Source organism: Rana temporaria, chromosome 2, assembly GCF_905171775.1.
Source record: "Rana temporaria chromosome 2, aRanTem1.1, whole genome shotgun sequence".
Lineage (NCBI taxonomy): Eukaryota > Metazoa > Chordata > Amphibia > Anura > Ranidae > Rana > Rana temporaria.
The window spans coordinates 379468132-379493698 of record NC_053490.1 but is presented as its reverse complement, the minus strand read 5'-3'; the positions used below and the strand labels follow the sequence as shown (position 1 = coordinate 379493698).

Below are 25567 nucleotides of genomic sequence, written 5' to 3'. Positions count from 1 at the left end.
ACCTCAATTTCGTTTGGGTACAGCGTCGCAAGCCCACGCAATTGTCCATTAAAGCGATGCAAAAAATGGCCTGGTCAGGAAGTGGATGAATCCTTTCAGATCTGAAGTAGTTAAGAACAAATTCCAAAATGATTTAAAACGGATTCTATTGTCTCAGATGTTATCCATTAACACAATCCAGCCTTCCTAAATTCCAAAGAACCAGCGGAAAACTTCATTGGTATAATCTTGTAGGCTTTCTGTTTATTTCCTGGGCAAGGTGACTTGAACTCCTTTCTTGTGCTAAACACTAGAAGCAGGCTGTTTCCTGTAATCGTCTCCTTCCTGAATTTCCGGGTGGCTGAGAAATGCTGAGCTGACAATGTAGTTTTGTCTCCACAAAAATGGCGTCCAATGAGCTCCTCTGAAGACACTACAACCTGTATCTCCGATAGCATGCGCTATACTACAGCACAGCGATGTCATCAGGAAGCGTCAGACAGGACAGGACTGGGAGTAAGTTAAAAGGCGAGTATGATTGCGGTGTATGTTGTATTATTTTATATTGCTATAGGTGAAAGCTTGGTGTTAATGGAATACTTGGTAGCCTTACAGGGAGTTACATTCCGGCGGGACAGTTAGGAGGGTGTCTATATGGAATATGTATATGCAGTTGTTGGGTCTATGGCAGATGCAGACAGAATGTAGAGATATCACATCTCTGCTGCATGATGTTCTTGCTGATTCTCCCCCTGTATTGGGTAAAGCTGCCTATAGATGATGGGTAAGACTTTCAAATGAAAAATTCTTAGGAAAAGAATATCCTTAGAAAGTTAATTTTTTATAATCATTAGGGCGCAATCAACTTTTGTTTTCGACCGCAGTAATGAGAAAATTCGAAAGAGCAGGATGGAATAAACATTTTACTAAAGCTGGTTATAGACAGGTCGAATCTTAGACAGTTCAGCAGGGACTGGCTGAGATTCGGAATATGTATGGGCAGGCTAAATGTACCCAAGTTAATCAATCAATCAACCAGCCTGTTGGATCTTACATATGATTATTGCTAGGTAGCAGTAATCAATGTTTATAAAAATCAAAATTGAAGTCATGCAAGCAACTAGAATGTAAATGTACATATCCTAAGCAATGATCAAATCGCACAATCACAATATTAATGTGTGGAAATACTAAACCAATTGATGCTGCGCTGAAACCATATCTAATCCCTAATTGTACTAACGTTGAATAGATAAATACATTAGCGTCCACCCAAATATATATAAATATATATATATATATATATATATATATATATATATATATATATATAAAGCCAGTAGCTACAAATACTGCAGCTGCTGACCTTTAAAAAATGGACACTGAACTGTCCAGCATGCCCGCGATGTTGGCAGCTGAGGCTGAGCAATCGCTCGGCTGCCCCAGCCTCCATCCTCGTTGAGGGAATCGGGAAGTGAAGCGTTGCGGCTTCACTGCCCGGTTCCCTACTGTGCATGCGGCAGGATATTGTATTGGCCATAGGGCTGTATTGTCAATAACCCCACCAGGTACAGTGTTTTAGGATTTTTTTTATTTTTAAATGACATTTTATATTTAAACAGGTATATGGGCATGTGCTAGGAGTATGTATGTGTTGTTTTGTTGAGAAGTGTTTTATTACCGTTGTAAAAGCGAATCCTGATGCATTTTATTGTATGTATACTAGGGTTGCACCGATACCGGGCATTTGCATGAGTACTTGTACTCGTGCAAATGCTCAGATTCTTAGCCCGATACTTGGGCAGCCTCAAGGATGATCAGTGTGCCAGTGGGGGGGGGGGGGGGCGGGAGTTACAAGCACCGACCTCCCTTTGTAGCTTTACTGACAGCCGCTTCTCCTCCTCTCCCAACTGCCAGGGAGATCAATGCTTGTTATTGCCCCCACCGCCGCACCAATCGCCCCTGGCTGTCCCCCTTTGTGCTCCCCAAGTCCTTCTCCGGGTCCCGATCCATTTTGTCCTCTGGGTCCCCCTATGTGTCTTTCCCGGCTCTCCGGGTCCCCCTGCGTCCTCTATCGCTATCCCCAGGCCCTTTCCCTGTCTCAATAGGGGGGGATTTGAGGTGTTTGTTTAAACCCCTGACATCTCGCCAAACCCTCCCCCAACAAGGCAGATAAGAATTAAAAAAAAAAAAACTACTGACCAATGTGCCACTGTCGCATGACATTAAAAAAGTATCATTGAGTCTTAAAGTGGCATCAGTGCAACCCTAATGTATACAATGACAAAGTATATCTTATAAGGATGGATATAGTCAGCAACAAGTATCAGGTAGGCCGTGGTGTTTAAACAATGCTTAATTGGTACTAAGGGGCCCAAACTGTGCCAAGAAAATATCTCCTACACCACCACAACCAGCCTGAACCATTGATACAAGGCAGGATGGATCTATGCTTTCATGTTGTTTATGCCAAATTCTGACCCTACCATCTGCTTCTGCTGTAGCAAATCTACTTCAAGGTTCAATGTGTTGTACGTTCAGAGATGGTATTCTGCATGCCTTGGTTGTAACGAGCAGGGTGGATTTGATTTAAATCAAATCGCTTTAAATTGCTAGTAAAAAGGCTTAATTTAAATCCACTCTATTTAAATCATATTTTTTAAAGAGCAACTGTCATCTCTGTCCCAGAGTGGCTCCTCCTCTGACCCGCTGTTGACTCACCAACAGTCCTATTTACTTTAATGGGATGGCTGGTGATGTGGCAGTGACACAACAAGGTGAGGGACGTGGCGGCAGCAGCAGGTGAGTGGATGCCCACTAACAGGCACTGCCATTATGGATCTGATATGACAGGTGCTCTTTAAATGTAAGGACTTATTCTTGCTGGTAGTTAGAATTTTTTAATATTTGCAAACAAAATTTAAGGTTTCCTATTTAGAATAATAAGCTGTCAGGTTAGTAAAACAGCGATATCGGAACTGTTTCAATCATACAGTTTGTGGTGTAGATTTGCAAAACAATGGGATAAATAAATATTCCTGAACTTTGGTTTAGCTCATGGTTACTGTGAAATTGTGTGAATGCACCATGTTATCTCAGCTTGCAGAACTTGGATTCATTGAATAAGTTTACCAAAAATTTAAATATTGCAGAATACACAGCCTCATGCTATATAACTAGGCTCCATTTCATGTTGAATAAACTAAATTATTAATGTATCATAAAAAAAAAAATGCTCATTTATATCCACCATGGTAACGAGTGGTTATTTGAGTTACTGTTGCCTCTCTATCATCTTGAACCAGTCTGCCCATTCTCCTCTGACATCAACAAGGAATTTTCCTCCACACAACTACCGCTCCTTGGATATCTTCTCTTTTTCGGACCATTCCCTGTAAACCCTATAGATGATTGTGTGTGAAAATTCCAGTGGATCAGCAGTGTTTGAAATACTCAAACCAACCCGTCTGGCACATACAACCATGCCACATTCAAAGTTACTTAAATCTCCTTTCTTCACCATTCTGATGCTCAGTTTGAACTTCGGCAAGTCACCTTCACCACATCTAGATGTCTAAATGCATTGAGTTACTGCCATGTGATTGTCAGACTACCAATTTATGTTACCAAGCAATTGAGTAGATGTACTTAATAAAGTGGCTGGTGAGTGTATATTCGGGGGCAAGAAAGGTTGGCTTTAATGCCCAGCCACCGTACATGGGTATCCACGGTGCTATGACGTTTTGTGTTGAGAGTGTGCGCGTGCACAAATGGCAAAATGTCACAAACAGCTCTCAGTCAAGGCATCAGGAGCCAGTGGGATAGGCTCTCAACTATGTGATTGCCAATCATGATACAGAGGCTGTGCCACATTCTGGGAACTAAAGCCCACTTAAAGGGCTGTCAGAAGGTGGTGTTAAAGCACAACCAAACCCATCAATTCAACAGTTAAAAAAAAAAAAAATATATATTTCCTGCATGACAGTATTGATAATTGTCACATTTGCTTGTGCTGTCAATGAAACTGTCAAACCATCAAATGACTGGTGTCATAACTGAATACAAATGCAGCACCATGGCAGTTGTAGATCAAACAGTGGCCACATAGGCAGCCTCCTTGGCTGTAAAGGATAGGAGGGTTTAATTCCACTTTAAGAGGCAAAGCCCATCTCTGGGGGAAAGAAAAAATAAATAAATGATTATATATATATATATATATATACATATATATATATATATATATATATATATATATATATATATATATATATATATATATATATATATATATATATATATATATATATATATATATATATATATATATATATATATATAATTTTTCTTTCCCCCGGAGATGGGCTTTGCATGTCCTACACTGTGCAGCTCCTTTTGCACAGAGTGGCCTCGTCTTCTGTGGTCCCTCGGCGGCTGTCTCGGCTCCTCCTCGCTTCTGATAACCCCCTCTGGGAAGCGCTCTCCCAAGGGGTTACCTTAGGGGCACGCTTCCGAGTCCTGTATTCAACGTCCATAGCCGCCGACTACAGGACTGTGCTGCTATCAATCTATCCAATTAAGACCCGAGAAGAACGCATTCGCAACTCAGGACTTTCCAGGGTTCAGGTAAATAAAACGGGAGGGTGGGGGCCCGGCAAACATCAGATGTTTCTTTACCTTAATGCATAGGAAGGTGAAAAAATATGAACCTTTACAACTCCTGCTTGTTTCAGTATAGAGGAAGGGAAAAGCAGTTTTACACTTGCGCGATCCAATACCACCAGCACCCCCCTCCACAAGCAGCTGGTGGGCTTTGGCAGTGGACTGTTCTGTGTCCGCTATGGGATTTGCACTGGACTTGTTGATGTCAGAGGATTTGTGCAGGAGCACCAGTTGTGGATTTGCTAGGATTTCAGATAAATTAGAAGCTGGGCAGATTTGTCTCCATGACAAGGGTCCCAAACGTGGTTGCAGTGAACACCTTTTGTAGCACCATGGGATCAGTATGCCTTAAAATTTTTTTTTTTTTCTACTGAAGCTACTACCTTGTCTGCTTCGAAGAATTGAAATAGAGGACATTTCAGTCCTTGCTAGAGCTCGGGATTGACTTTGCATAGTGTGGTACACCAACCTCATTTGTCTGTTAGCTGATGCTCCATAGCCAGATCTTTTATCTCACATTGGTTCTCGGTTTTGACAGCATGGCTGTTGAAACCAAGGTTCTGCAGATTCTGTTATCCTGACCATGCCTAAAACTTTTAAATCTACTTCCTGCAAGATTCATCATCGGCCATGGAAGGCTTATTTCTTTAGGGGTGAGACATTGGAGATTTCGCCTTTGCCTGTTCTGTGGGCCATGTTTTTTTTCTGTCCTTTTACCTGGGAGTAGAAGAGCGTTAAAGAGGGGGTTCACCCTATAATTTTTTTTTTCTAGCATTAAATTAAGCATAGTAGCATGAGCTACAGTATGCCTTTATTTATTTTTTTTGCCCCGTACTCACTGTTTAATCCTATAGTGAAGATTCAGACTCCCCGCTGGGAATGGGCGTTCCTATCCAGAGGGAATATGATTGACGGCCGGCTCTGCCGCGTCACGCTTCTCCAGAAATAGCCAAAATAGGACTTGGCTCTTCTGTGCGCAGGCGCCGTATAGCGCCGTGAAGAGCCGAGACCTACTCCGGCTTTCTTCGGGGAGCGTGACGTGCCATAGCCGGCCGTCAATCATCTTCCCTCTGGATAGGAACACCCATTCCCCGCGGCGAGTCTGAATCTTCACTATAGGATTAAACAGTGAGTACGGGGCAAAAAAAATAAATAAAGGCATACTGTAGCTCGCGCTACTATGCTTAATTTAATGCTAGAATGTTATTGAGGGTGAACCACCGCTTTAAGTTCTAATCTGTATTGTCATTCAGGGGGGTTACACAGGTTGCGCACCCTGTTCGGCCCCAAGCCTACTTTGGTATATAAACCAATTTTGCCCATTGTTGGAAAATTGCCCGTTTTTGCTTCTAATCACTTTGTTCTAAAAGGAGCCCCAATTAATCTTAAACGGAAATGAGAGAGATTTAAGACCAGGAACCTCTTCCCTCCCACAGGGGACTCTGTCTTTACACGCACATGAATTTTAAATGCATCCCAGTCTTTGTCAGTAGGGTTCAATATTGATTTGGCCCACCCTTTGCAGCTTTACCTCTTCTGGAAAGGCCGTCCACAAGGTTTAGGAGTGTGTCTATGGGAATATGACCATTCTTCCAGAAGAGCATTTGTGAGGTCAGGCACTGATGTGGACGAGAAGGCCTGGCTCGCAGTCTCCGCTTTAATTCATACCAAAATTCATACCAAAAATGTTCTATCGGGTTGAGGTCAGCACTCTGTGCAGAACAGTCATGTTCCTCCACCGCAAACTCGCTCATCCATGTCTTTATGGATCTTGTTTGTGCAGAAGAGTTGAAGCTGTTATAGCTGCAAAGGATGGACCAACTCATTATTGAACCCTACAGATTAAAATGGTGATGCCTTTAATGCCGAAACAACTAATCGATTATGAAATTAATCGATTACAATTTTCATAATCGATTGATCGGCCAGTAACATAATGGGGTTAAAAAAACTAAAATTGGCCCTTTATAGTACAAAAAAGCAAATCGTTACTGTAAATATTACTTTCACTGTCCCACAGTAAAAAAATGAACCCCCTTAGACCCGGTTCACACTGGGGCGACACGACAGGCGGCTCAGCCCCCTGACGAGTCGTGTCCCATTGAACGCAATGGAACCGTTCTAATAGGAGCAACGCAAGTCGCTCCGACTTAGAAAAAGGTTCCTGTACGACTTCGGGGGCGGCTCGGGGCGACCTGCATTGACTTCTATACAGAAGTCGTTTTGCAAATCGCCTCTGAAGTCGTCCTTGGGACGACTTGCAGAGTCGCCCCCCGAAGTCGTGCCGCTGCAGTGTGAACCGACTCTTAGGCCTCATACACACGATCAGTCCATCCGATGAGAACGGTCTGATGGACCGTTTCCATCGGTTAACCGATGAAGCTGACTGATGGTCCGTCGCGCCTACACACCATCGGTTAAAAAAACGATCGTGTCAGAACGCGGTGGCGTAAAACACGACGTGCTGAAAAAAATGAAGTTCAATGCTTCCAAGCATGCGTCGACTTGATTCTGAGCATGCGTGGATTTTTAACCAATGGTTGTGCCTACTTACGATTGGTTTTGACCTATCGGTTAGGAATCCATCGGTTAAATTTAAAGCAAGTTGGCTTTTTTTTTTTTAACCGATGGTTAAATAACCTATGGGGCCCACACACGATCGGTTTTGACCGATGAAAACGGTCCATCAGACAGTTGTCCTCTGTTTAACCTATCGTGTGTACGAGGCCTTACAATAGCGATTATTTGTTATTGTACTTATTTTTGTTTTTTTAACCCCATTATGTTACTAAACATCTCAGGCCGGGGTCACACCTTTGTGTTTTTTGGTGCTTTTAGCAGAAACACACTACAGTTCAGTTACATGTTTTCCTATGGGACACGTTCACATCCATGGATTTTTTATTTTTTTTTTTTTTTTCCAGCTGCTGCGTATTTGGAAAGGGCAAGGACTTTTTTTAACGCAAAATGGTGCTATTTTTTTTTTTTTTTTTATTATTCAATATACTTCAATGGAGAAGCTGCAGAAAAGCATGTAATGTGTTTTTGCAGTAATTTGTGTTTTGTAATCTGCCCAACAACAAATTGGCCCAAAAAAATAAAAAAATGCTTTTTTTTTTTTTCTTTTTTTTTTAAGGCTATTATCCGATTAATCGAAACAATAATGGACCAACTAATCGATTATGAAAATAATCGTTAGTTGCAGCCCTAGATGCCATTATGATTTATGTGCATGTAAAGGCACTAGATTACCAAACGTATATCTCCCCATTGCCTGGATGTGGTGAATGTTGTCAAGGTTTATCTAGAACACTACTTCTTTTAGGCAAATCGAATATTTTTGTTATTCCATAATGTAGAAAAAACGGGTCCCCCCAGCCTCCAGATTTCACAAGTTTCTACATTTTCTAAGCTTGATGCATGTGCCTTCACAGGTGCTAGCTTTGACCTAAAGTTGCTATTTGTTACCCTTGTTTTTTCCAATGAGTAGCACGCCCAGCAGCTGGGCACTGATGGCCCGCCCAGCTGCTGCAAACGGTGGAGGGAGCTGGGGAAGGACGATCATGTGACTGGTGATATTTAGCAACTAAAAATGGTTAAGGCTGGGTTCACACTACTACACTACTTTCATCCTACTTTGCTCTGCTACATCGGTCCTACATTGATCCTACATTGGTCCTACATCCATCCTACTTTCATGAACAGGATACTACTTTGGTCCGACTTCAATGATATTCAATGGGCCTGAAGTAGGATCAATGTAGGACCAAAAGTAGTACAGGGAGCATTTTCAAAGTCGGACCGACTTGTGTAGGACGCTACAAGACGCTCTCATAGGGAAACATTGAACACAGAGCAAAGTAGGATGAAAGTAGTGTAGTAGTGTGAACCCAGCCTCAAGGAGGGTTTTTGACAAGTTAGAACAATACAGATCAATTTTAAATGCTCATTGCATGTTCCTTATGAATTTTGCTGTGGCTGCCTGGACTTCCACTTTAAATTAAAATGTATTCCTTATTTCACTTCCCTGCTACTACTTTTAGCTACCAAGACCGGAAGCCCTGTGTAAATGACTTGGAAATTACACCAATCGCTGCTTGACACCGGGTGAGTTTTTATAGTTCTATTATGGTCATGTTTATTCAGTGATAGCTTTGTAATTCGTTACAATAACAAGTGATGCATATTTTAACCACTTGCCAATTCTGACATTTCTCTCATATGTGTAAAACTGTTTTTTGTTTTTACTAGATAATTAGAACCCCCCAAACATTATACGGTATCTCACAAAAGTTAGTACACCCCTCACATTTTTTAAAATATTTTATTTTCATGTGACGACACTGAAGAAATTACAATTTGCTACAATGTAAAGTAGTGAGTGTACAGCTGGTATAACAGTGTCAATTTGCTGTTCCCTCAAAATAACTCCACACACAGCCATTCATGTCTAAAGCGCTGGCAACAAAAGTGAGTACACCCCTAAGTGATAATGTCCAAATTAAGCCCAAAGTGACAATATTTTGTGTGGCCACCATTATTTTCCAGCACTGCCTTAACCCTCTTGGGTATGGAGTTCACCAGAGCTTCACAGGTTGCCACTAGAGTCCTCTTCCACTCTGCCATGGCGATATCACAGAGCTGGTGAATGTTGGAGACCTTGCACTCCTCCGCGTTCTGCGTGAGAAGGCCACACAGATGCTCAATAGGGTTTAGGTCTGGAGACATGCTTGGCCAGTCCATCACCTTTATCCTCAGCTTCTTTAGCAAGACAGTGGTCGTTTTGAAGGTGTGTGTGGGGTCGTTATCATGTTGGAATACGGCCCAGTCTCTGCAGGGAGGGGATCATGCTCTGCTTCAGTATGTCACAGTGCATGTTGAAATCTCTGGGTCCCTCAATGAACTGTAGCTCCCCAGTGCCGGCAGCACTCATGCAGCCCCAGACCATGACACTCCCACCACCATGGCTGTAGGCAAGACACACTTGTCTTTGTACTCCTCATCTGGTTGCTGCCACACAAGCTTGACACCATCTGAACCAAATAAGTTTATCTTGGTCTCATCAGACCACAGGACATGGTTTCAGTAATTCATGTCCTTAATCTGCTTGTCTTCAGAAAACTGTTTTAGCAGAGACCCTAGGGAATAAAATGGCAGTCTAAAAAAAAAAATTTTCTCACTGTATTTGTGGCGCAATTTTTCAAACACAATTCTTTTAGGAAAACCAACACTTTCATGAATTAAAAAAAATCGATTTACCCCAATTTTTTTGTATAATGTGAAAGATGATGTTACGCAGAGTAAAAAGATACCAAACATATCACTCTTTAAAAGTGCGCACGCTTGTGAAATTGCGACAAACTACAATACTTAAAAATCCCCATTATAAAATATATATATATATATATATATATATATATATATATATATATATATATATATATATATATATATATATATATATATATATATATATTTTTTTAAAGGTTACCAGTTTCGAGTCACAAAGGAGGTCTTGGGCTAAAATTATTGCTCTCACTCTAACGTTTAGGGTGATACCACACATGTGTAGTTTGCATGCCGTTTTCATATGTGGGTGCGACCTACGTATGCATACCTTTTACTTTATTTTTACACTGCTTTTTTCTTTTCTTTTTTTTCCTATTACAAGGAATAGGGCATGACGAGTCCTCTTTTTATGGAGAGATCTGGGGTCTATATAAGTCCCCAGATCTCTCCTCTATGCTTGAAAGTCTGAGATGATAAAAAATATAAATATATCTCAGGCTTTCCAGCAAAAAACATCATGACGTCACTTCCAGCCTCCGAGGGTCATAGAGCTGGCCGGGGACCATCTGGTCCTCGGCCAGCTCTATGATGAACCGCTGGCGTTTACATTTTTTCCCACTCCCCGATTGCACGGGAGAGACCAAAGAAACACTGGAGGGGGCTCTGAAAAGCCGCTATGATTGCTATTACATTGCAGGGAATCATTGCCTGCTGAGAAACTATATCTGGATGATTCCAGCAGCTTCAGATATCTCCATGAATAAATGATTTCATATGACCGCGTATGGAGGACAAGTGGTTAAACAATACTGTATAGGCCATCATATTGCAGCATTGTCTTCATGCATTTTGACCAGTGTTGGTTTAAAAATTTGTAGTGTTACTGTAAATAAAGTCTAAAATTGCCTTTTTATGCTATAAATGTTCCTAGTTTAAAATGACATTAAAATTTGTTTTCTGTCCATATTTTTGGGGAGACATTTTTAATGATGTGTGTTTTTTTTTCTTTATAAGAGGTCTATTCAGACATAGTGATGCCTGCTGACATCATGGCTCCCAAAGACATCATGACAAACTCCCATGCCAAATCAATCTTAAACACTATGAACTCATTACGCAAGAGCCAAACACTGTGTGACGTGACCCTTCGTGTAAATATGAAGGATTTTCCTGCTCATCGCATTGTTCTTGCTGCTTGCAGTGACTATTTTTGTGCTATGTTTACTAGTGAGGTAAGCTGTCTTAATACACAGTTTTTACTATTACACGCTTTAAAAGAAAAAAAGTGTAGGAATTGGAGTCATATCTGAAGTATATAATGCTATATTTATTTGCTGGTAGTAATCTACTTAGAAAATAGTGGTTGCAAATCTGAAAATAAATAAAATTGTGTATGTGTGTGTATGTGTGTGTGTATAATATATATATATTAGCAAAACATGTAGACATTATATCATTTGTAGAGTACCTGATGTTTGTTTATACGAATGACCACACTGGGTACCTCTTTCTTGGCACTCAGATCTTTGAGGCCTATTAAATGCATCTGGGTATAATATCCATATGCGAATTGTGTCAATTCTCCCAACAAGTTATACAAAATCTGTGGGTAACTGTGCTCTTTATTGGCACTAGGGTAGATCTGGGGGGGCCTAATGCATCTGGCTGTAATATCTTTATGGTATTGGGCCACATGTCTTCCCTGCATTTTGTCTTCATTGGCAGTTGAGCAGATATTACATGGCCGTTAAAGTTTCCAGCAGCTCATATGCATGCAAAATTAGGCAGCAAAGGTCCAAAATGTTTTCTCTGCTGACTGAATGAAGGTCATTAAGATTATTAGACCCCCCCCCCCCAGGCTTTTTAGATTGTGAATGTGTTTTGTTTTTCACCTTTTTAAACACTTTTAAAAACTGTTACTTTTAAGGTCCCTTTCACACAAAGGGATCGATTGGGGGGGCTGCCTGTCAATTTTTTATTTTTTATTTTTAGAAAGGCCTGATCAGACCTCCATTACTCTTAATGGAGAAGTGGATGTCTACGGACATGTGTCCTTTGACACCCACCGACATCCAATCTGATCCTATTTAAAACGGCAAAAAACAGACGGATGGGGGATCTGTTTCCCATCTGTCTGGATTGGATAACATTCGGATGGAAACAGACTGACCATAAGGCCGGGTTCACACCTATGCGAATTGGTTGCGGCTTAAACTGCATCCAATTCACATAACATTATAAAATACATTTATTTCAATGAGGCTGGTTCACATATGTGCGATGCATTCGCACTGCGCATTGCCGAAAAAACGTGTGCGTTTTCTAGGCATTGCGGTGCGGCTCAGGTGCGAATTCGGGCCCATTATCTTCTATGGGCACGCATCTAATTCGCACATGTGTTCATTTCTCTTCAGGATTTCTCTCATTCACCCCAATACACTCCCCCCCCCCCCCCCCCCCTCTCCCAGGTCTCCAAATTCGCAGTTAAAATGGAGATGATCTTCAGAGATAAGAGAGCTAAAATTCGCACCGCACAACTGTAAATCCGGCCTGAAGGAAAGCACACTGTCTCTGTGTCCCCTCTGCATAAGCAGAGTAGACATGGACTTATCATCGGCCTGCTCAGTGGGGGATCAGCGGACAGATTCCCCGCTGAGCAGGTGGATCTGCTGGCAGAGTTCTTCCTTCTGAAGGGGCCTAAGGTGCATTTACATCAATGTGTTTTGTTGTGGGTGGAATACAGTAAAAAAATATCAGTTTGCTGCATTTTTTTGTTGCAATTTCTAACACAATACAATTTGCATAGGAAAAAGTAGCATGGCACGTAAAGTGCGCAGAAACCACAGAGGTGTTAATGCAGCCTCATAGTTGATATGTTTTTGCCAAATACTTTCAGTTTTTAATGTGGCTTTTTATTTTATTTTTTTGCTCTACTGACCTGCAGCTGTCTGAGAAAGGAAAACCATATGTTGATATACAGGGACTGACTTCCTGCACCATGGAAATTTTGCTTGATTTTGTGTACACAGAGACTGTTCATGTAACAGTGGAGAATGTGCAGGAGCTTCTTCCGGCTGCATGCTTACTTCAGCTTAAAGGTGAGAGTGCCTCATAACCTTCTGCAAAAATATAGATTTTGTATTTTTTATTTTTTTTTATTTATTCAGAAATTTTGATGTGCTGTAGTAAACATTAAAGAACCACAGATAATGAAACCATAAAGTTGAATATGTTTGGGCAGCAACTGCAGGGCAAGTAATATGACAAGTGAAACGATGTTTACTTAAAGGGTTAAAAACCTAGAAGGTCTACTATAACTAATGTAGTAGTAAAACAGAAGAGCATGGGGATACGCTGGTGTAGCGGATGTGCAGGGAGGTACAGTGGTCAGGCAGTTGAGAAAAGGGGGTACATTGATGGGGCAGATGTGCAAGGGGTTACAGTTATCTAGGGTGTGAAGGTGCATGAATTGGGGCTGATTTGCGGTGTGAGAGTGCAGGATATTTAATTATTACTGCTAAAGTAGTTTAAAGCATTTACTTTATAAAAAAAACTTTTCGTGATTGAGAGTGTGAAGTTGACTGTTATTTGTTAAAAAATCGTCACGCTCAATTTCTTTGGAAACATTTTTCGGCACACTGTGCTCAAAAGGTTGCTTACCACTGATCTAAAAACAACTGTACTTAGAAGCTAAAACATCCTTAATGGAACTGACAGGGTCAACGGGACTAAAGGAAAACCTAAGAAAAGGGATATACATACACTGTATTGTCAAAAGTACTGGGACGCTTGCCTTTACACACACATGATCTTTATTGGCATCCCAGTTATAGTTCGTAGCCGCTATAATGGCTTCAACTCTTCTGGGAAGGCTGATATATTATATATATATAATTGCACGATTCTGGCTAAAACGAGAATCACAATTTTTTGCTTAGAAGATGAATCACGATTCTCGTGGCGTAATCTTTCACGTTAAAACAAACACAAAAAATTGGGCTTGCTTTACTCTGTGTTTGTGTGTGTGTGTTTTTTTTTTTTTTTGTCGTTTGGACTTATTTAATTTTTTCATTTTTCTAAAAGTATTTTCTTGCTCCGTTATTTACGGTGTGTAACTTTTTTATGTACAGTAGACTCTGTTGGTTGGACAAAATGGCATATGTTGACAAATGTGTTCTTTTTATCTTTACTCATTGTCTTGTATGTTATGTATTTTGCACTATGTACAACAATGTTCCTGATTAAAAAAAAAAACAAAAAAAAAAAAACATTTGTTATCTTGCCTCTCTCTCCCCAGGTGTAAAACAAGCATGTTGTGACTTTCTAGAATCTCAGCTTGACCCTTCCAATTGCTTAGGAATCCGTGACTTTGCAGAGACTCATAATTGCTTAGACTTAATGCAGGCGGCTGAAGTTTACAGTCAGAAGCACTTTCCAGAAGTGGTGCAACATGAGGAGTTTATGCTGTTGCAGCAAGAGGAGGTGGAGAAACTGATTCGATGTGATGAGATTCAGGTACAACATAGGAAATTGGTTACCCTGTTTGATCTCTTTATTAAAGAGGCTGTTCACTTTCACAGAGGAGCATATGTACACCTGGCCTCTCTCCTGTTGGAAGGGGTGTCTTTTTCTTAAAACCCAACTAATCAGCTATTATATAGTGCTGCAAAGCCGTTCTAATCAGCAGTGTTCAGCCTGCTTTAGAAAACGATTGTTTTTCAAAGGCATCCTGTGTTGAGTGAGAATAGGCTAATATTTCTGTCAGCAGCACAAGGTATCTAAGGGCAGCTAAAGCAAACCTTGGGACTGCTCATAAGTGCTGATAAATGGCTGATCAGCACCACAGGGGCAAAAGTACAGGTTTTTGCTCTTGCGTCTAAAGTAATATTACTATTGTTATTGCTCGTCCTACAGGTAGATTCAGAAGAACCAGTTTTTGAGGCTGTTCTAAATTGGGTGAAGCACAACAAACGGCACAGGGAAAAATCGCTTTCGCAGCTTCTTCAGTATGTGCGCATGCCTCTGCTAACACCACGCTATATCACAGATGTCATAGACACAGAGGTACATGAGAGAGCTTCCACAGTAGCTGGATTGTTGGTTTAGCCTTCCTGATTATCTTTTGTATACATTATATGTTTCTTTCTGCAGCCCTTGATCAAATGTAGTTTGCAGTGCAGAGATTTAGTAGATGAAGCCAAGAAATTTCACCTCCGCCCAGAGTTAAGGTGTCAAATGCAGGGTCCTAGAACTCGCATGCGTTTGGGTAAGTTATACCTTGCATGTGATTTTTTATTTTTATTTTTTTACTTTTTTTTTTTTTCGTAATACATTTTTTATTTTAAGTATCCCTCCCAAATTAAAATGCATTTACAAAACTTAGGTCTTATTTCATTTTCGCTCATCTGTTTTTTTTTTTTTTTTTTTTTTTTTCCTTTTTCTCTGATTGTTGTAAAATAGATTTTATGCTACTGAAAATTGTATAGATCTCTCTTTGAGGCAGATATTGGAATATTTTTTTTTTTTTTTTTTTTTTTTTTTTTGCTGACAGGCATACTAACCTTTAAAATATTTTGTTACTTGTCAGATAATTCCATGCAGTTTAAGCACATACCAAATGACTTGAGTGTCATCTTTTACATTACTTGGCAAAATATTTGCTAAACTACAGGATATTGGCTTTTAGGTATTATAATAACAATATGTAAAACCCTTGTGAGGCTCATTTAAAAAGCAGTGGTATGACCAAAAAAAAGTATGTGTGTATGTATATGTGTGTATTTATATGTGTGTATGTATATGTGTGTATGTATATGTGTGTATGTATATGTGTGTATGTATATGTGTGTATGTATGTATGTATGTGTATATATATATATATATATATATATATATATATATACAATCTCCTGTAAAGCATCAGCAGATCATGGGTGAAATCTTAGGATCCTGCAAACTGTCAGTGTATGTGTCTGTTTGTACAGGCAGTAGTTGCACAATGACAGGAAATCTCCATGAACTACCTAGAGCACTCACTAAGACCCCTTTCACACTGAGGAGATTTTCAGGCGGTACAGCGCTGAAATACTGCCTGAAAAACTCCTGCCCAGCTACCTCAATGTGAAAGCCGGAGGGCTTTCACACTGAGGCGATGCGCTGGCGGGAGACAAAAAAATCTCCTGTCAGCAGCATCTTTGGAGCGGTGAGAGGAGCGATGTGTATACCGCTCCTTCCCATTTAAAACAATGGGAAACCGCGGTATTAACCTTTTATCGGCCATTAGCGGGGGTTTCCTGCGGAAATCCCAGCGGTATAGCGCCGCTATTTTTAGCGGCGATATACCGCCACCGGCTCCCGGTCCAATGTGAAAGGGGCCTTACTCCCTGGTAGTTTAAGAACTACAAGCCATCGGCTGCAAAGGATGTCGGTACTTGTAGTCCATTCGTTCACGGATGATCAACAAAAAGGGGTGGAACATGTAACTTGATCCCAAAGGTGAGCTTATGGCTTCCAGGTTTGGAAGCAATTTAAAAGCTACCACAATAGAAAAGGGACATAAATCTGTGATCATGTGAGGCAAATTAAAATAATGTCTTATGTCTAATGGATGGTTTGGGGAACACTGTTATGATTCCAAGAGCATCTGAGCTTATTTTATGTTGGAAGTATAACGTTTAAATATGGTAAACCGTTCTGCATTTTTTTTCTTTTACTGAGTACATGGACCCATGTGTGATGACTAAACTGTCACGGTGTATATATTTTTTTAAGGTGCGAATGAGGTTCTTCTTGTCATTGGTGGGTTTGGTAGCCAGCAATCTCCAATAGATGTAGTGGAGAAATATGATCCCAAAACCCAAGAGTGGAGTTTCCTTCCAGTGAGTCCTTCTTTTTCGATTTTAAATATTATCGTGACTGTGTAGACATTGAAGTTTACCAATGTACTGTATGTTTTAAATGTGTAGTGTCCAGGACTTCTATGATGAGATGTAGATGCATGCAGTGCCACGTTTTTGGTCTGTCGCTGTCAAATACCCATTGCTGTCATTCAGCCATTCCTCTGCAGTGTCAGTCATTCAGGCCCCATCAATACTATATTATAGAGATGGAGAGCTTTGTGGAGCTGTTTACCTATACTTGACATTTTCTTTTTCCTGATTGACTGACTGTCCTTATTACATAGTGCCCTCTGGTCATGTAGACCAGGGGTGCCCAACCTTTTGAAGAGCGAAGGCCACTTAAGCAACTTGGTAACCAGTCGCGGGCCACAATGAGCGGATCGGGCGGATGACAGGTCGCGGCTACTCTATAGGCCCTCTGATCCACCCAGATGGAAGGGGACGAATTCCCTTCTGTTTGGATTGATTGTAGGCGGCGTAAACGGACATCTGTCGCTCTATGGAGGTGAAGTGAGGGTCCAATTTGGTCGGGCTGATAGCGTGAAAAGGGCGTAAGACTGCTTTCACACTGTGCTGCGGTTTACCCACACCGCGGGTGAAGCGTAGTGCACCTGTATCTATCCTACGGGTTAGCTGAACTTAGACTTCGCTTGTGGCAAAAGCCGGCGCTGTAGAGGACGCATCAGCTTATGGGGCTCTGCTCCGCAGCTGCGTTCTTCCTCTACCAACAGCTTAATTCACAACACTGATGCTGCGGTATGGCGGGTCGGCAATCTGGGCTTGCCAACCCACCAATCCAGAGCAGGAGGTCGCGGGACACATCAGAGGGCTCCGCGGGCCACATGTGGCCCCCGGGCCACTGGTTGGCCACCCCTGATGTAGACATAGTAACAGTGCTTCTGCAATACTGGCCCTGTGTTATTACTGAGGTGGCTGTATTGCAGGAAGTAGTGAGACTAGAGAAAGTTGGTGATTGCTGAGCGATCATTCTATGTTTCTGGCTGCTTTGTCCAACAGGATGGCAAGTAGACTCGCTCTTTTGATCCTTATGTCTTTAAAGTGCATCTGTGTCCAGTCTATAGATTTTAAAGTATTTACAACTGAGCTTTGAAACAAGCAATCAAGTAAAATAAAAACTAACCTGCTTCTCTGCAATACATGCACATTTCTCTGTGCATCTCTTTGAACATGTAGCAAGTGCAGAAAAGTAACTGTTGACATGCCTCAGAATATAATGAACTCGTGCCTCCCTCTGTCATGACAACACTGTATTTGGCTCTGAATTCTCATGTTGTCGGCCTTCTTCATTACTGATACACTGCAAATAACAGACAGTGCTTCTTCTATGAAATGTCTGCAGCTACAGCAGTTGGTAAGTGATTGTTTTAAAGCTCATACACTGCTTGTTAATATATGAATACTTTAATGGCTTCATCACAGGTTCACTTTAAAGGTCTCCATTGGTGAGTTTCAGACTCGAGTACATTTTAAACATTTATCAAAAAAGTTGAAATCTGTAACTTTTTATAATAGTGTGTGTGTGTGTGTATAATAATGATATAGCAACACTATTTGAATCACTCTTTATTAATTTCCTATATACAGAGTATCACCCGTAAGCGGCGATATGTTGCCACAGTATCCCTTGGGGACCGTGTCTATGTAATAGGAGGTTATGATGGGCGATCCCGACTCAGTTCTGTAGAGTGTCTGGATTACACTTCTGAAGAAGATGGTGTTTGGTACTCTGTGGCTCCAATGAATGTAAGAAGAGGGCTAGCAGGAGCAACCACTTTAGGAGGTTTGCAATAGATTTTTGCTCTCCTATATCTAGAAAAAGTCAAACATATAGCCTGTCCAATAGACCTTCTCTATAGACCTACTTTACACTCCTAATGAGTTTTGCTTATCAAGCGGATCAGATCAAAAGCAAAATCAGTGTGGTAGGCTCAATATGCATATCCAACACAATAATCAAACATTCCTACAGTATTGAGTGACCAGAACTTTAAATTGTAAGTTCAAATTTATCAAAATGCATACTATGCTGTCCCATATGGCTATAATGGCATATTAAGCTTGGTCAACCTACCGGCCAGGATTCTCTTTTCCGTTTAAAAAAATGTAGTACAAAATCCTATTTATTTTTTTTATTTTTTTAAAGAAGTCTTCCTAAAATCCTCTACAGTCTGAGATGGCTCCAACCTCCGTTACTGTAGGACGGATCAGCTGTTGGGACTAGTGCCATGAGAGGGAGCTATGTCCTATTCTTTTGGGCTGAACATGCGCACTGTGTACTTCCTGTTGTTGCCTATGATTGATCGTTGCACGTGGCTCACATGTAAGTAACCAAAAGAACAGGACGGCGCTTCTTCCCATGATGCTATGCGGTGCAGGTCCCAATGGTTGCTCTGTCCGTACAATAACTTGGAACAGACCCATAGCAGGGTGCAAAGGTTTTTAAGAAGCTTATTTTAAATGTGACTTTTGTTTATTTATTTTTTTAGTTTTTGTGAAAGGGTTGCTTTAAAACTTCACTGGCTGTATATTCTGCGTTGGAGACTAAAACGTATTGAAGCCAAAAGCAACCAAGCAACTAGCATTTCATAAAGTAGCCAGTGGTGGCAGTACTTTTTTTTTTTTTTTTTTTTCCCCCTCTCCCTCTCAAGGTTTTCTTTAAGTATGATGTTTTTCAAAGCACTATGCTTCTGCTTGATAAAGTTTTGTGAAAGTATTCATTTATTTATTTTACATTCATTAATGGAGCCATATTTGCTTTTTCCTAGACATGATCTATGTCTCAGGTGGATTTGATGGAAGCCGCCGACATACAAGTATGGAGCGCTATGACCCTAATATTGACCAATGGAGCATGCTGGGTGACATGCAAACAGCACGTGAAGGGGCAGGTCTTGTTGTGGCGAATGGAGTTATTTATTGCCTTGGTGAGGAACACTAGCAATTAATGTAATTTTACATTATAAATGGCAATGTTTTCTAACATTTTAGTTAACCGTTTTTATGTTTTGCGGCTTTTAGGTGGTTATGATGGCCTAAACATTTTAAGCTCAGTAGAACGATATGACCCACATACGAGCCATTGGAGCCATGTGACTCCCATGGCAACCAAGCGCTCAGGTAGTCAGACCTAACATTTTCAGTTGTCTGCATAATTTGTATATATTGCTTTGTTGTAGAGCTCACATTTGTCTCTTATGACCACAGGTGCTGGTGTGGCGCTGCTAAATGATCACATATATGTGGTGGGAGGCTTTGATGGCACATCTCATCTATCTTCTGTAGAAGCCTATAATATTCGCACTGACTCTTGGACCACGATGACTAGCATGACCACTCCACGCTGTTATGTTGGGGCCACTGTACTTCGTGGGAGACTTTATGCCATTGCAGGGTGTGTATTTTTTAGGATCATTCAATTTCATTGTTCATCTTAAATTAGTAGAAAAGCCCCATTCCTAAATCATGTTTTCGAAATTTGTATGGGTGTCAAAAACCTAAACGCATATAACTAAATTCTACAAAAATGGTCACTTGGAAACATATTACGCAAAAAGAATTTAACCATTTCAGCCCCGGAAGGTTTTACCCCCTTAATGACCAAACCCTTTTTTTGCGATTCGGCACTGCGTCACTTTAACTGACAATTGCTTGGTCGTGCAACACTGTGTTCAAACAAAATCAACGTCATTTTTATTTTTATTTTTTTTATTTTTTCCCGTAATTAAAGCTTTCTTTTGGTGGTATTTGATCACCCCTGCGGTTTTTATTTTTTGTGCTATACACAAAAAAAGAGCGACCTCTTTTTAAAAAATTTCTTCATCAGTTTAGATATATATATATATATATATATATATATATATATATATATATATATATATATATATATATATATATATATATATATATATATATATATATATATATATATATATATATATATATATATACTTTTACATCATTTTTTGGTAGAAAATAATCGTAATAAGCGTATATTGATTGGTTTGGGCAAAAATTATAGCGTTTACCAAACAGAGCATACATTTTTGTCGTTTTTGATAATTTTTTTTTTATTTTTTTTTTTTTACTATGAATGGCAGTGATTTTTTTTTTTTCAGACTGCAACATTGCGGCGGACAGATTGGACACTTTTTGGGACCATTAACTTTTTATACAGCGATCACAGCTAAAAATAGCCACTGATTACTGTGTAAATGTCACTGGCAGGGAAGGGGTTAACAATAGGGGTGATCAAGGAGTTAACTGTGGGGGTGTGGTCTTACTGGGACATGTCAGAGATCACTGTTCCCGACCACTGGGAACAGTAGATCCTTGTAATGTCTCCTGTCAGAACGAGGAAATGCCTTGTTTACATTTCCCCATTCTGCCTGTGTACAAGGCAATCACGGGCCCCTGGAGGACATAGAGTTCTCCCGACCCACGGGCGCGCTCCCGAAGCGGGAGCAAGTGCCCGCCGCGCAGGAGAGACATTGTGCCGCTGTTTGGCGGCGGGTCTTTAAGCGGTTAATATATATAATTTCATTCTTAAAGCTGAACTCCCATCTTTTCATACACTTTACATAGTTTGGGCCAACTGTGTCACTCACTAACATGTGAGGCCGCTGGATGTGCGGTATAAACTGTATATAGCTGCGGCTACATATTGAAAACCGCACTGTGTTCCGGGTTGGAACGGAGACTTCCAGTATCCTTCCCGGAACACAGTAGCATCTCTCACAGCGACGCTTAGCCATTCAGAGTAAGCAATGTACGATAGCAATGAATACAATGCTTCCTCCAATTGGCTAAGTGAGAGAGGCGGGGTAATGATGTCACAACCTCTGACTCAATCAGAAGAAGCTTTGTATTCATTGATGGAGTACATTGCTTACTCTGAATGGCTGAGTGCTGCTGTGACAGACTCTACTGTGTTCCGCGTATAAGGCTGGAATTCTTAGCTCAAATTCGGAACACAGAGCGGTATACTGTATGTAGCTGCATCTACATACAGGGTATACAGCACATCCAACAACCTCGCATGTTCGTGAGGGGACATGCTTAGTTTGGGCCTGTATGAAAAGATGGAGTCAGCGTCGTTCCCCCCCCCCCCCCCCCTTTTTTTTTTTTATACTGTAATAGAGATTTTGCAATACTTTGACTGGGATGGCGAAGATTTTGGATCCAAACACTTTTTTTCATGATTCCATAAAGTAATATGGACAGCATATATTTAATAATTTGTTTTCTTTTGTTCTTTGTTTTTCAGTTATGATGGAAATTCTCTACTGAACAGTGTTGAATGTTATGACCCTGTTATTGACAGTTGGGATGTAGTTACATCTATGGCCACCCAGCGGTGTGATGCTGGAGTCTGTGTACTTCGGGAGAAGTGAGAGCAAAAACTGTGAAAATGGGCTTAATAGACTTGGAACTGTGCTGCTGCTGCTGCCTGCATTCTACAGGAAAATGTGAAAACTGACTCTTCACTGTAACAATACAGATTTATGCCTTTCCATTGCCAGGCCTTACAGAAACTTTTACTGGCAAAAGATGTTATACATTAGGAAGGAAATGCCTTGCCAATGTGCCACAAAGACCACATGAGCTTTAATCTGCAGCCATAAGGGTGTCCAGTGGGCTTTCAGTTGATTTGAATGCCAAGAACAATGCAGGATGGAATAAAGGGTCCAGTATACAAACTCATAAAGTGCTGATATACCATCTTTCCAATGTTCTCTGGATATTCTAGACCTGTGGGTGACGGAGCTGTGTATAATCCTGTCACTAGTTGCCATATGGCTACAGAAGAACTCTACGTTTGGAGAGGAATGCTACATTTCAGGAATATTCGGGATTTCCAGTTTCATTAATACTTTGTGTTGTAAAGTGAACAAAATTCTGAAATGTATATTATTACTAATTTGACTAAAATGCCTGTAGCATCCTTCTTGAGGTGTGTGTGTGTGTGTGTGTGTGTGTGTGTGTGTGTGTGTGTGTGTGTGTGTGTGTTAATCACACTGTTTTTTTTCTTCTGAATTTGGATAGAGTGGTAAAGGATTAACCTCTAATGAGTTTTCCTACTTTTTGGAACTTTGCTGGAGAGATTTCTATTTACTTTTTGGTCCAGTGGAAATGGGTTTCACTTGGCAGGAGGTGAGGGAAAGCAACTCCGACAGAAATACAATTTGCTTTTTTGGTGGAGTAGATCAGGATTAAATATCCTAACCTTCTTCTTTTTTTTTTTTTTTTTTTTTTTTCTGTCTTTGTCCCTGTTTCACCTTTTCCCTAATCTCTTGTCTAGTAAAACTTTTTTATCACCATGATCAAGTAATCTATCAATTTGAGCCCCAGATGACCATCTGTAATCCTTCCCTACTCTATTCAAACCCAATAGGGGAAAAAAATAATGTGAAGGGGTCTACTTTTAACATAACTGAAAAAAGCATAAATTATTATTCATGAAGTCAAATAATGGGCTTGCTGTATTTACACTTTGTAATGTTTTAAAATGTCCTACTTCTATATATAAAAAAAAAATAAGAGCGCAAAAGGGCTGGAACCAGCTGGGGAGAATTCATCCTTACTATTGGTCATAGTGATTGGAAATCCAAAAAAATAGGAATATAGGGGAGAACTTCTAAAGGGTAGACCTGTTCTGGTAACCGCTGTCTAAGAGGTCCTATCAGCTAAGTTTGGAGAGATCTTACTTTTCTGTCTTATGTCTGAGACTGGCAGTGATGGGAAATCTCACTGATGGGACACAGAAAAAAAACCTTAGTTTGCGGACTCCATTTCATCTATTATAGATGGACACCACAAATTACCCCTCTCATTGGGGTGTGTGTGTGTATATGTATGTGTGTGTGTGTATATGTATATGTATATGTATATATATATATATATATATATATATATATATATACATACATACATACATACATACATACATACATACATACATACATACATACATACATACATACATACATTGTGAGAGCCCATGTTTTACACCTTCCCCCTTTTCTTTTAAAGTGGACTTTAATTTTCTTTCTGGTAGCCAAAACAGGAGGTGTGAGGGAATCCCAGGGTGTCGCCAGAACTATTGTCAATATTTAAAGACCTGAATTCGCACCTGAGCCGCATCGCAATGCCTAGAAAACACACACGTTTTTTGGGCAATGCGAATGCATTGCACATATGTGAACCAGCCTCATTAAAATCAATGTATTTTTTAATGTTATGTGAATTGGATGCGGTTTAAGCTGCACTCAATTTGCATAGGTGTGAACCCGGCCTAAAGGTTTGAAGGGCCTAGTCAATCAAAGCCAATATAAAAGCGCTAAAACCAATTTTAGTTGCAAGAACATAATCTGTCCGATCTTACGGCAAGGTGAGGTAATTCTAGATAAAGGTTGATCCCTTTTTAAAATAAAAAATAAAATTGTGAATCTGCAGCCTGACTTATAATTGGAACCATAATGGGCATAGGGTGCAACACAAGTTACTGTTTTTTAATAATAAAATTATGAAAATACTGTTTTTAATAAAATTATGGAACACTGTCATTTGCAGCATGTCCCTTGAGTGTTTGAGTTTTACAGTTGAAGGTCTACTCTTGCACTGGCTAACATATGTAGGCTGTCATTGTGGACCTCCTTGTGAAAATTACGTCAATGATGCCAGAAATCACTAATAATGAATTTAGAAATGTGTGTGTGTGTTGTTTTTTAATTTTTTTTTTTTTGTATAGTCCTTATTGCATTTTTAAAAGCGTACATATTTTGGAACCTTCTAAATAAATTGGGCTCTAGTCCTCAAATGTTAACTAGTATCTGTGTTTCATAAAACCATATATCTTACCAAATATCTGGTTAATAGCTCTAAAACACCATAACACAGTTTTATTAACCACTTCTCTACTTTTTTTTTTTTTTTTTTTAAATTTCATTCTTTATTTGTCTTTTTTTTCTTTATACACATTTGATTATTTAAACAAATCTTTCATATCAAAAAAAAGTTCCAAGAACCAACATCCTTACTTGTTTGTCACTTAATCTTAGTGTGCGATACATCTATTATAAAAATTAAGAATATACATTGATCATCTTATTTATATAAAGGGAAAGGGAAACAACATCCCGTGAAAAGGATGAGAAAGAGAAGGGGAGAGGAAAAAAAAAAAAAAAAAAAAAAAAAAAAAAAAGAGAAAGATAAAAATGCTCAGATCATCCCCATTACAGGGGGCTGTTCTTATATCTATTCACAATGTGGTTGGTGCCTAAAATTTTCGTTCTTAACTTTATGTATCTAGACCCTCCCTCCATTTTTCACTCTCCCCTGGTGGGGTTTCGAAGCCAGCCTCGGCTTTCCTAAATGACACATGTCTAGCTTTATTTTTAAGAATTATTTTATTTCTACCTCGTCCCAGTTATATTTCTTACCCACTAGAGGGGCAGGTCCTTCTGTTCCAGCCAAGGTCTCCACATCTCCTCAAACTCCTTAAGGTTACCTCTTTTTGTATAGACTGCTCTTTCTTTACATATTGTCTCATTTACTACTCCCTCCCATTCCCTTATTGTTGGAGGTGTTATCGCCTGCCATCTTAACATTATTAATTTCCTTGCTTGGAACAGACATCTCAATAACACTACTGTGGTGCTTTTCTTCTCGTTCCGTTCCCTTCTATATCCCAGTACACATAGTGTGGCTTCTGCTTCCAGAGG

General features: G+C 40.1%; 1 protein-coding gene across 1 annotated transcript; it reads left to right on the top strand.

The window, feature by feature from the left end:
- Positions 1-186: 186 nt before the first annotated feature.
- Positions 187-22775, top strand: KLHL12 (kelch like family member 12). The gene is made up of 13 exons (XM_040337838.1): positions 187-495; positions 8682-8745; positions 10942-11159; positions 12872-13025; positions 14225-14442; positions 14842-14991; positions 15079-15193; positions 16699-16805; positions 18432-18627; positions 19613-19771; positions 19866-19964; positions 20052-20238; positions 22111-22775. The coding sequence occupies exons 3-13, from the start codon at positions 10962-10964 to the stop codon at positions 22235-22237; spliced, it is 1710 nt and encodes a 569-aa protein (XP_040193772.1). The 5' UTR covers positions 187-495; positions 8682-8745; positions 10942-10961; the 3' UTR covers positions 22238-22775.
- The last annotated feature ends 2792 nt before the right edge of the window (positions 22776-25567 follow it).

Coding starts and splice junctions, on each gene's coding strand:
- KLHL12 (XM_040337838.1), top strand. CDS start 10,962: ATGCCTGCTGACATCATGGCTCCCAAAGACATCATGACAAACTCCCAT. Junction 11,160..12,871: donor GTGCTATGTTTACTAGTGAG/GTAAGCTGTCTT, acceptor ACTGACCTGCAG/CTGTCTGAGAAAGGAAAACC. Junction 18,628..19,612: donor AGGAGCAACCACTTTAGGAG/GTTTGCAATAGA, acceptor GCTTTTTCCTAG/ACATGATCTATGTCTCAGGT.